The sequence below is a fragment of the Galendromus occidentalis genome, unplaced genomic scaffold, assembly GCF_000255335.2.
Source record: "Galendromus occidentalis unplaced genomic scaffold, Mocc_1.1 scf7180000077442, whole genome shotgun sequence".
NCBI lineage: Eukaryota > Metazoa > Arthropoda > Arachnida > Mesostigmata > Phytoseiidae > Galendromus > Galendromus occidentalis.
The window spans coordinates 1,325,999-1,338,746 of NW_003805430.1; the positions used below are offsets into that span (position 1 = coordinate 1,325,999).

General features: G+C 52.8%; 1 protein-coding gene across 1 annotated transcript; it reads right to left on the minus strand.

Annotated features, from left to right (window-relative positions):
* Positions 1-6,043: 6,043 nt before the first annotated feature.
* On the minus strand, positions 6,044-12,460 carry LOC100902840 (dopamine receptor 1-like). Its single transcript, XM_003743366.1, has 5 exons — positions 12,391-12,460; positions 12,173-12,271; positions 8,688-8,967; positions 6,821-6,938; positions 6,044-6,703 (listed from the first exon to the last, which is right to left on the minus strand). The coding sequence occupies exons 1-5, from the start codon at positions 12,458-12,460 to the stop codon at positions 6,044-6,046; spliced, it is 1,227 nt and encodes a 408-aa protein (XP_003743414.1).
* Positions 12,461-12,748: the final 288 nt, after the last annotated feature.

Here is a 12,748-nt window from a genome sequence, read left to right on the forward strand (position 1 = left end):
TCACCCGTCACAATGTAACAATGGCGACACGACGCATTTCGGGGAGATGACGCAGTTCGAAGTCAGCGACCGAAATTCTGTTGTGTTTCACGGCACAAGTCTCATTGTTGGTGGACAGAGCTCCTGCGCAGTACGAGTAGCAGAAGCCGCCGTATCGTCTCATGTCCGTTCGGTGCATAAATTCACAGTCATATGTATCATTGCCGGTCGTCTCGCCAGCTATCCCTCCCAGATAGAGACTCCCAGCTCAGACAGCACGAACTCAAAACGGCGCGAGGCCGGCGTCATTTCCGTCGTCGGAGCTGTCCAGAGGGAAATTTCCCGAATCGACGAGCAGATAAACGAACCATCGAACCGACCATCCATCTGTGAACGGCTCGATCCGCGGATCCTCCTTGGGAGAGCTGGCCACCCAATTAGTCGCGGACGTCTTCTGTCGCGCCCGCAGAATAATGTGGCCGTCATCGACCGGTCTGGGAAAATTGACGCAAGCTGTTTCCCCGTTCTCATATTCGACGTCTCAAGATATATGGCGATGGACGAAGTACGCCGCAAGGGCGAGGATTTCAATCAGAACCGAAAGGGGTACGCGAGATGAGGCCGGGCGCTTGGCGTGTCCCCTCGTGGAATTCGACGGAAGCGGCATGAAATATCCGTGACCTTTAGCAATCGCATCCCATGGCGTCGAGCGGTTCGGCAACGAGAGCCTCGTGATTGCCTCATCGCCCCAAATACGTGGGTTCGGGTTCGGTCGTACTATTTGCGGGCGACTCTGATTCCGATTAAAAATATCGGGGATCGCCGAGTCGGGGGAGGGAGGCCTGGAAGGAGAATCGAGGACTTTGGCTCTGGAGGAGCGCCGTGGATTTCGGATTGTGAATGGCGATGAGCCCTTACCCAGCAGTCTTTCCCCTTTTTTGCAGAATGGCAAGAATGATGAGATCTCCTCCACCGCAGGAGTACACACGCGGAACTCCAGGCTGGAGTTCCGAGCGGAGAGTAATCCTCGCTCGCTGTGTGGTTTAACAGTCCGTTGACTTTTCTATTCGTCAGAGTCTGTGTGGGCAGATCGGACTGGTGATAGCTAAGGTGTATTAAGTTATAATACCATGGCGAGCGTCGGTGAGGGTCGGCTCTCTACGTGTACCTGAATCGACGTAGAAGCACTCCTTCCACGGTGCTGCTCACACAGCGGGAGGCAGTTCGGAAGTCGTAGGTGGAGCAGAAGACTATCAGTGTAGCTCAATCCAGGACGAGCAAAAGCTCCCTTCGGGCCGATAGGTGCCCGGATGAACGGCCGCCGGAGAGAGGGGTCGTCAGATCGCGGCAGGACAGGCTACGACAGCGTAATCCCGACCCGTCCGCGTCTCCTGCTAATTTGCACATTATTAGCAAGGGTCGACAGCTACAAGCATTAAATGCATTATTGAAGACGCCTCCAACACGCCGCACGGAAAAACGGCAGCAGACGTAAACAATGAGTTGGCGTTCCTTCGAGTCTTCGGAAATCTCCTCAGCGATCGGCTTGAAAGAAAACGCGGATGAAGACGTGAACGTCAAGCGAGAGATTTAAGAGCGTGAAAAGACGAGCACTGCGGCGATGATGAGAACGTCGGTGACGAGTAACAAAAGGAAGACGAAGGAAGGCTGCCGCCGCCGCCGCCGCGATGACAGCGAGTAGCAGGAAACGACTTTGCTCAAAAGACTGAGTACTACCAGCAGCACGAAGGAACCTGAATACGGGATCCATGCGAGCAGCTGTCGGGAATCCCTTCGATACGGCAAGGATCGGCCGTCAGCGTCCTCACGAACACGAACGAGCGGGGAAAACAAGAGGAGCTATGGCAAGCCATTCGGCTCCCACACAGTCAGAGAGAACACTGGTCCGAAGAAACGCTCCAATGACTTCGGCATCAACATTTACAGCGTTCCGCGTCTCTCGGATACGCGGGAGGGTTGGCCCTGGTCCTGTTTGCCCAGCCCCAGCCGTCTGTCTCACAAAGTGACTCACTGACTTGTAAAAGACGGATTGATTGAGTGACGGAGTGACTGAAGTTTTTCCATCGGTGTTCGATTCCTTGTTTTCAACTGTGTGTTTCTTCCGGCCCCTCGACGAGTCTTGGCCCTCCGGTCTACGATGGCAATCTATTCAGTCAGTCGCTCGGTGCCCCAAGCGTTCAGTCGCTGTTCTTTCTAGCTCTGTACGCGCTGGTAGGCAACGCTCCGTATTTAGCATCTGAGATGAAGAGCTCGTGCCGAGACCTGTTGACATGTTGAATGGATGACAAGAGGATGTTATTCATGGAGATGAGGTCTCTAATAGGGGTTCGGTTCTCAGATTCGGCATCCACTCACGTTTCGCGCTTCTCTGTAGAGTTTTCAGCCGTGGAAGCGGCGAAAACAACGACAGCCTGAAAGGTGGATATAGGTTTTCATGGAATGTTCCGGACACCGATATTGGTCGGTCTGCGCTGCCATACACTTCCAGTATGAATTATCACCTCAGGCAGACAGGAAACACTCCCTGGGAGGGGCGCGGCACGCAAAGCAGTATGTCACCACCGTGTTGCCTGCCTTATCGTAGCTCAATGTTGGGCGAGATTTCAGAAAGGGAATACCATTCCGGAAGACCTGCCGTGCAGCAGCGCCAGGCGCTCCAACGAGCCCCGGAGACGCCTTGGAGCCTGAGAACGACGCATGTGACCATCGATGCGAATGGGGCGCCGCGCCAAATCGATAGTACCAGTGAGAATTACGAGAGACCGTACTCACTGAGATGAGTAGCCTCTAATACGCGATCTAAAGTTCTCGAGACGAGCTTTGGGACAATTTTTTTATACTAGAGATTCATTTCGCGGAACTGTCGTCTCGCCATCCCCCTCCTAACTGAGTGGAGCCCATGTGGCATTCGGAATGGCAGAGAATCGGAGAGGAGACGAGTGAGCTCAATCGATCTCCGTTGCGCTTCCGGAAAGTTTTGCTCGTCGGATTTAGCATAAGGAATCTCAGAAAAGGTGTCCCATGTGCATCTCCCTCAATCCGCGAAGAGTTTTTGTCCGGGTCGAGAGAAAACCCTGTTAAGCCTCGAAGACAATGTGGAGAATCCGTCGGTGCGAAGGGGAGGGCCATAATTGGATTCCGCTCAGTTCATTCTCTTCCATGCGTACTTTTCTATCTAATTGCTCCAGTCTCTGCCGATGTCTCCGACTTCCCAATACTTTCGCTCGTTTCGAAACGTTGATTGGGCCCTCCCTACTAGTGGGAGCTCTCGCAGGCTCACCCGATGCTTCCCATCAGCATACTGATTCGGACTGATAGCCCACAGAGTATCCGAGATGGCCGATCGGTTGACGTGCGGAATCCCTGTGTAAACGTGCGCGCAGCTAGGATCGATAGATAGGCTCTTGCAAATCTATCTCTGAGCAGATGGGTTCCCCTCACTTCCCTCTCGCGATCTTGACGCATAGGTGCTAAACATTATCGTGCTCGACGATAGAATTCGGTTCCCCTCCGTGCGGACCTCTATCCTGAGAACGGACCTTCCTGTCGCTGGGTAGACGGAATCCTCGAGGATCGTTTTATCTTGTTTCGAAGTCGTGCGAGTTCTAGTGTTGTGCTCTAATGAATACACTGTTTCCTGACAGGCGTCGAAAAATCGCCCGATAATTCCCCGCGGGCTTGGTCAAGATTTCCAGGTTTGACGCAGGCCCGGTTCAGCTCTTCCGTTTGCATTCGACCACGCCCTCATCCAGACGCATGGACCTGCACACTTCGAATTCGAAGGGAAGACAGATGAAAAAACCTGAGAGAGTAAGAGGTTACAAATGGACGAGAAAACGCGGTGTCAAATGTGGTTTATGACGATCACCTCTGCCTCAACGAGATTCCGTGCACCGATGCGCAGCGCCGTATGCAACCGAGCGCTGATTAGCAATGAAAACATGACGTAGATTGCAACAGATAGGGTTTATTCGTTTGATGATTTACTCTCCTTTTCTCCTCCTCGTATCGATTACAGGTTCCATTTCATCAAATTGTATGCTTTAACAACATGTCGATTATCGGCTATACATCATGTCTTCGCGTGTCAATCACGCATTAATCGTCTCAATACTTGTGTTTATTTCCGCATTCTCGTGTCAACTAACTCGCTCGACTAGCAGAAACTCGCTCAATCGCTCCAGGGTCGGGAGCGAGGTCTTTTTGGATATACACATCGATTTCGGAGTTTCGGGTTTCTGCCATTCAGTAACAAGAATCCATTCACCCGTGCAAGCACGTGCTCAGTTCTCTCGAATTTGAATTTTACATCAAGTTCGACAATCCATTCTCTGCGTGGGGCCCGCTGGTACCACCCTTCGCGAGGATTTATCCGTAGAGAGCTAGAGAAGATCATAAATGGTTTGGCCGCTTAACCCGAGGCCAGCGTTTCCAGTCATCCATACGGTCTGGCATTCCTCCACGCAGTCTCCCATTCGTTCACGATACATACGAAAGAGCAGCTAAAGATGAACTTTGCTCGGTGACCAATTAAAACAGGAGGCGCGATCCTTCGTAGGCGTTGTCGTCACTTGGATCACCGTATTATTCGATCGCTCAAACAGTCATCCAGACATGACATCATTTTCAGATCAATCATCGCCGAACGATTTCGATCAAAGTCACACCCGACTATTTGCCTTCCCGTCATTACTACACACGATGAACAAGCCTCCAATTCCGACCACGCTCAATAGCGCCCGAGGAAAAGCGAGGACGGATTTCCTGGTCGGTTGACGGATCGCAGTCACATTCGACGCAGGAGAAGTGAGGACAAGGTGGGGAGCAGGTCTAAGAAGCAAGTCGAAAACGTGATTGTATCATTATCCATAGCCGTTGAACGCTGTCAGATGCGTCATCGTCCTCGCTGCCATCGACGCCCATGTCGACGGCTGCACAAAATGCCGGAGGCTGTACAGAGTATACAGAATTCGATACCTCATGATAGGTTTGACATCCCCTCAGCCGCGGTCGTCAGTCAGGGAGTCACAAAGGCAGAAAGTGTGTCGGGCACACATCAGACGGTCGAAGTAGTAGCCTAGTTGACGAGGATCATTACGCATGGTCTCCCAACTACTCTCGAACAAATCCGAACGATGACGTCGACGAAAAAAGGTGCTATCGAAGAGCCTCGGGGATGCGTAACTTCTTTCTTGGGCGCAAGTTCATTCTTCAGAAGCGATTCCCGCCACCCTCCCCCCACCTCCTCGAGCTTAGCCCGATTGACATCCATCAACAGGTCGAAGACTGCCTCCCTTATATTTATGTACACAATAGTCTCGCGGGAGCACTCAGCAACGTAGAGAATCCATAAAACGCAAATATGATGAACGGTATCGAAAGCCAAGTCCAGTTCCTCATGGAGGACTCATTCTCGAATTCCTCGACTACAGCACTGCGAGAGTTATGTCCCAAGTAAATTGCGATAAATGCGAAAACTAATCCTCCTAGGCTAATGCTTACGTGAACTGGGTTACGATTAACGATCAAAACAGTCTAAGCGGATCCGACGGTATCCTACACGGGAGTCGTCTGTATCTGCATTCCGCCATGAATTTTCTTGTGAATATGTATTGATTGCTTTTTTCCGTAACAACAGAGGAGATAGTGATGCGATCTCGTGTACCATCGCAATCGATCACTGGGTAGGAGAATACGACGATTGGCAATCGTCTCCTCCGATATCAGATTTGAAGCGATTCCGGTCTCGTTTCAGACGTACTCACGCGACGCTTTTCTCCGCTCTTGTTATTTCGCAGAGGATCGAGATCGGAGAAACGATATTCCCGCCCTGTTTCCGCTCGCGCAGAGCTCTTTTGAAGAGGAACGTCAGTTCCGGGAAGAGACACGATTTTCGTTTCGTTTTTCCGAGTCGATTTGACGAGCTCACGGCACGCGTATTTACGGCTTCCGTCTCCACGGAGTTACGACTGCGGGAGGAACCCCATCATGTGGCGCGATTTATGTCGGTTGAATCAGAGTCGAAACGGAAGTCGTCAGTACGCTAGATCGCCGAGACCTGACAGGTTTCGACGAGGGGCGATTTGACCGCGGCGCCTTCCTGTAGGGTTGTAGTCGGTAGGAGCAAGCTGCAGTTGGCCGGCACGTAATTGCAGGAATTGTTGTTCTGCTGAGAATTTCGGTTTGGCGCTTCCGGCCGGTCACGTCGCGAGCAAGAGGAGAACACGAGCAAGTGTGTTGTGATGATCTTCCGGAAAGCGTCCCGGAATTCAGTATTGAAAATGCTGTATATGATGGGGTTTAGGGCCGAATTGAAGTAACCCAGCCAGGTGAGCACTTTGAACACGACGTCGGGGATGCACCCCCTGCAGAACGGCGCCGCTATATTCACGGCAAAAAATGGCACCCAGCAGAACAGGAACACACCGACGATGATCCCCAAGGTGACTGCGGCTTTATGATCGTGGGCCTGATGTTGCACAGGACCGCCGTTGAGCGGCTTATTCAAGGCTCGAATGCTTTTAACGTGCTTGCGTGCGTAAAAGTACAGCCGGCAGTAGAGGGCGATCATCACCATGCAGGGAATATAGAACGAGATAGACGACGACAAAACAGCGTATTCTTTCGTGAGATCAAGTGCGCATTCAGGCAGATGAACTCCAATGTTCGGCGGACCGCTGCTGCTGGCGCCGAAACCGCTCTCCTGCGTGACGAATGTTAGTTCGCTTGAATTGAATAGCGTCGAGTTCGCTTCGAGGATGAGCCGCTCTGGCGGGTCTGAACCGATTTCCACGTGACCTTCGGTATGAACTACGACCACATCTTCGAGTCCTTCTGATTGATGATGCCATCCTAACGAGATCGGAACAAATGAAACTAGACCCGACAACATCCACATCGCCGCGATGACCGCAAGCACGACTCTTTTGCTCATCCATCTGAAAGACAAAAGAACAGCGTCTCAGAGAGTGGGATGGAACGATTCTCCAACACAGAATCGAATAAGGAACTCTCAAAGGAAACGGGCCGGTCCTCGAATTCCGGAGAACCCGATCGGAGAATATCGCATTATCCAAGCAGTGAGGCTCCCGAAGCCGGTCTGGAACATAATCATGACGTCCTGGCCACGTCCTCTCCATGAGATCTAAATTGCGCTGACCTGTCATGCGCTGTATTTTGCTATTCCCAAGCATCTCTCATGTTTCCCTTCTGTCGCGATTTTTTCCCGCCGATCGAGGCTGAGAAGTCACTTCAGAGCACCGACCTGTGGGCAGTGCTTTCAAGATATCGCGCTTTAATCGGACAGACTTGATGAGAATCTTAATGACTACCGCTCCCGGAAAATCGGAAATCGCCGGTCGTGTTCAGATTCATTCTTCTCCCCGAAAACAAAAGCTAGTGCCTATCCAGGCGTGAAGCCGTTGGACAAGACTATCGAGAAGAGAACGACGAGCTCCAATGGCGGACCGATGGTTTCATTTTCTTCGTGGCGAAAGAACCATCTTCGACGGAGGTTCCCGAGCGTACACATGCTGCGATCCGTGATACACGTACATGTTCGAATATCTTCCGCGACGGGCTTCAGCACACCCCAAAAAGCTCTTGCGGTGACGCTCACGGCGGCTTCATTATATACATATATAGGGGGTTATATCGCGGTATTGTTTTTCCCCAGGTCAAGGGTTTGACGTACCAAGCCAGCGACGATCACGTTGCTTCGGAGGATTTACCCTCACCGAACACGAAGTCGGGCGGATCAAGGCCGCAGCAAGGTGAGCTCGCCGACAGCGTGCCTCGATCCCCCCGACGAAAATCCTCCGTGGCAAGTCTCGAGAAAACCGCACCCAAAACGCTGTCTGCCGTCCTGCCGAGAGGCGTCTTCTCACGGAGTGAACTCCACCGAAAAAACAGCGTCCCATAAAGTCATCGGAGAGGGATGCACGTTTGCGAGGAGAGATCTGGATGCGCTTCTCCCTTGGCCCCGGGTCGGTCGCGGCATGCTCGGATTACGAATCAGACAAGAATCGCGCGCAAGAGGGAGAATAGAGATCGCTGGGGTCCCAGAGCTGCGTGCTGGCTGATGACAGGTGGAACAGGAATGCAGACGGGAGTGACTGATGTGCAAAGAACCGAAAGACCGGCTGGCTACAGCCTTGGTGAATGCGACAAGGCCTCCGCCGATTCGGTCCTCCGAGACGCTCTTCATTATGTTTGCGAACTTGGCCTAATTGTGCCGCGGAGACTCCGTTCTTTCGTAGTCACATACGTACATATTAGCGAGCAGCGTTGCCAAGGAGCAAAAATCTATACGAATTTTTCCCCCGTCAGGGTACTCTCTCTTCATTCGCGAGTCTTGGCCTATTTCCACACGAACATCTCTTGCTGTAAACGTTGTGTTCTGCCCGCTCGTTTCCACGGAAGCGTTGGAGCAATTTAGAATCGATGTCATTCCTCGCTTCTCGCTCCCGCTCACGGCACGAAGGGAAGCCGACCAATCGGCCGCCACGCCGTCGGTCACCGGTGCCGACACAGAACTGATGATTATAAATTATCAGCGAGATCGATCATCGAGAATTTCGTTCATTCTGGCTGCTGCCAGAGCTTGTTAAAATTGAATCTGCCAGTGACGAGGTCTGACACTGATAGTCTGAGGTTCCCTCCAGCCTTCTCTGGAGTGCGTCCCTCACCTGCAGTAGCGTAGTGGATCCTTGATGTGGATGAAACGGTCGAGACTGATGGCACACAAGTTGAGGATGGACGCCGTCGAACACATGACATCCATTGCAATGAAGGTATCGCAAAACTGCGGGCCGAACGCCCAATATCCCATGAGGTCGTTGGCGAGTGCGAAAGGCATCACGATTCCGGACACGAGGAGGTCCGCCACCGCCAAGGATACAATAAACAAGTTCCCGAGTTTGCGAAGACGTCGGTCGGCGCATATAGCCCAGCAAACGAGGACGTTACCTGAAAGAGAACAGGGGTATCGATCAGAAGTCCTGTCATAGCGGAATTCTCACCGGCTTGGAAATCATTTATTGATGAGTCCGTGGAGTGGAGGAAATCCCGATTTTATATAATCTATACATATATCTCTCACCGGGAGCCGACTGCAGGAGTGCGGCTGGCCGTTGGGAGGTGGTGGCTCAGGGCTCAAAGGATTACTTAGCGATAAACACATGTGTTAGTGAGATTGGTGTATGTGTCCCAGAGGTCGTCAGGGTTCAAGCCGTTTCCGCGAGACTGAAACGGCCGGGAGAGTCGTTCCTCCCGGCACCTAAGTACTCTGTCCCCCCGCGCTGAGAATATCACTTCCGGATACGTCGGACTGATCCAGCTTTTCCTTCCGTCCGTCCGTTCGGTATGGTCTCGGCGAATCGCGTCTAGACCCTGGCCGCAGAAAATTCCCGAGTGGAATATTTTCAGCAAGGAGTCGAATCTGAGTTTCCACATGTATTTTATCTGTTCCAATCGCGGAATTATTTGGAGAGACCCCTGGCACATACATGTTCGTGGTGATCCGTAACCAACCTCACGGAATTCAATAGATGGGCTTAGATATCCCCAGCCCATCTATCGATGAGCTGGTCTGGGCTCCCCCCATCGTCAACAATATTCTCCTTCCGGTATCTAGAGAATGGGGGTCCGAGTGAGGGGCCCGAGTTGCCCGACGCGGCGACAATTTTCCGCGACGGCTCACATATTGAAACAGAACCGCGGAGCTCGTGTACCGCACCTCGCAAGTGTAGAACACTCAAGTCGAGTCATACTAAGCTCCGAGACAGACTTGTACATATTATAGCCGCCGTAGGACTTTATTTATGTGATAGCCGGAGCGGTCGCTGTGGGTCACAACATACGGGAGTTGAACGTCGATCCCCGCGGAGGGTCGGATACGATGGATAGAATTTCACGGTCGTCGTAATATCGGCACATGTCTCGCAGATGTACCTGGAGCTCCGGGTAATCTCGCTCCCGGATAAACGAGGCGATGGCACTCCTTCTAAGGAGATAAGAAACGGAAAAAGCAAGATTGGTGTCGAGCCTGAATAGATGTCGGCTCCCTGGAATCATTCACACAGCAGTCATCTGCATCCCACGCATTGCTCTGCTCTCCAAACGTGGGAGCACGAGTCGATCCTGTGCGGACTTGTCGCCTTGTCCTTCCAGGACGGCGGGAGACGCGCCTTGAGCGCTACCCGAAATGACCTCCTGCCCAACTTTTCGTCCGCATTGAGTTGTTGGTCGCATCAGAAGCAATTAGTGAGCTCGGAGCAAGGCGTTGGACCGGCAGCTCCTCGCGGATAATTTGTCCCTCCATAGAGGCAGTCCACACCCCGTGCTGCCGGGGGAGAAAATCATCCGAATCCCGCCGGAACGCTGAGGATTCGAAAAGACACCGGAAGTCGTCGCGAGTTCCTTGCTCGGGAATCCTTGCCTCCCGTCTCCGCGAAGTCAAACTTAACGGGAGCACAGGGCGACGGGGAGCTCGTACCGGTGGATTCCGTCATCGTTAGCAGGACGGAATTATCCGATCCCGGGACCGGGCAACAAACGACCAGAGGACTATCTCTCCTGTCCGTTCATCTTCCCACGGGAGTTTCCCTCATATGGGCAGTGTCGTCAGAAAGACCAGGGAAAAACTGATTTTCTCACTGCGGCTGTTGCCGCTCGACGTATCCTTCTTTGGAAAGCTACAGGAGCCGCTGTATTAGGTCGCGGTGCTAATGCACTCACTCTCCCGCCTAACCTGCGCGCGGTGTTCTGCTACACGGACCGCGTTTCGGCCAGCCAACGAGTGTTCCGGGTGTTGTTTGTTGAAGCACTGCCGAAAGGTCTGCTCGCACTGTTTTGCACTGAAACTGATTCCGCCTGACATGTCTCAAGTCACGCACTGTCATGGGCGAGCTTGCATTATCCCGCGCTTTCGGGTATCCTGAACGGAGTCCCGCCACACCCGGCTTGCGTCACAGGTAGTCGACGGCTTGATCGGAGTTATCCGGCATTCTGACGGAGATTAGAGAGGCCTCTCACCACATGATGGCTTCGCCTAATCTCGGGGTTCTGTTATGACACGAGACTCTCCCAGAGATGAGGAGGTGACAATTCGATCATGCACAGAAACAGACGTGGACGTCTCTCTCTCCGGAAATCCACGTATAACGGGAGAGAGGGGCCAGAGGTCGAAAGTGGGAATCGCGTCCGATCCCGCTCTGCATCACAGCTTTCGATGAACGTCACGGGGACCTTCGGGATACGCCGGTGGGATTCATCGATTCCCCTCTCCCTGAGCTCTGTGAATTGAATCGACTCGAACGGCTTGGTCAGTCAGAATGCCCTCGGATTCTACCCCGGGAGGTGGCGGCATAACTCCCAGTCTGACGGTTTGCTCTTTGTTTATTCCATCGGGGTAACGTTAAGGAGAGGATTCCATCCGGGGGCACTTGTATCACTGACTCAGCCAACCTGGACGGCCTTATGAATGAGAAAAGAGAGTTGGATCTACGCAGGCTGAACGAGCAGAAAAGGGAGGCAACGGGGAAGGAGATGAGAGCGGAGCTCACAAAACGACACGGTGGGGAGCATGGAGTTTCTGCTGCTCGAGACAGGCTGATGGTCTCGTGTGACTGGGATAAAATGTTGCAAGCCAACGAAGAATGAAGGACAGCCCCGAGCTACGCAAGAAGACCAGCCCTGAGATTGAGTATTCCTCTTGTAAGAAGTCGCGAGAGTTCCTAATCACTCTGTCTCTGGGCTTTGTCTCGAGCTCAAACAGTTTTCTCAAGCCCGGCTCTTCCTCTAAATCGTAGGCTCTTGGCTACACGTCGGTTCTGCTTTGAAATTCGAGCCTCGCTTTCAGCGCAGACGGACGATTCGCCTCAATGCGGGCGGAAAGAGACCCAGGTCAAACGGAGGCTTTTTCAGGCTCCGCGTTCCCGCTGAATCAGGACCGTCATTATATCTGCCCATTACTAGCATTTCTCCCCCTATTTCTCCCGATCTCTCCTCGTCCGGGTTCCATTGCAACTCTATCCACGTAAACGTGATTTCTAGTGAGCAATGACTCACCGAGTCTCTCGGGGAACGCTTCGCATCACTGAATGCGGGGCGTGCGTGATAAGTTAGATCGACTTCTCCAGGAGACATCCGTTCGTCGTTCTAGATTACTCACCGGAGATTGCCGTAACGATGATCGCGGTGAGCACCGTGCCGACCAAAAAACGGATCCACGAGACATCATCCGACAGCATGGCATCGTTCGTTTCTTTATCTGGAAAACGAATCTATTTTAGTCACGGTCGAAGTCATCATGCGTTGCATGCGCAACGTCGACCTGCCAGTCAGCTGGGCAGCAGGCTAGCCAGGAGATCCGACGCTAGGCCGGTCCACCTGTCAGTTCGTCTCCCGTCTTCTCTGACGGTCCGTCTTTCGGGCTGTTGGTCGGCTGGACGGTGGACATTCGGTCGATCTGTCCTTCCTACCAATGCATCGGCCGAACGGCACGCCCAAGGAAAGAACCCGAAATCGACAAGCGCCTTCACTACCGAGTACCGTCTCCGCGGCGGAGCTACGGGACCACACCTCGACCTTCGTGCGGTTTTTCAAGGACGATTAAGGAGGGGGGAAGATGAAAAAGGACCGCTCCGGAACGATAACATGTTTCGCCAGAAGAGAATCTTCCAAGATCCACTCGGCTCTCCCGGCAGCCTTCGTCTTCATTGCGGGGTCTGCCCTTTTACGGAATGCG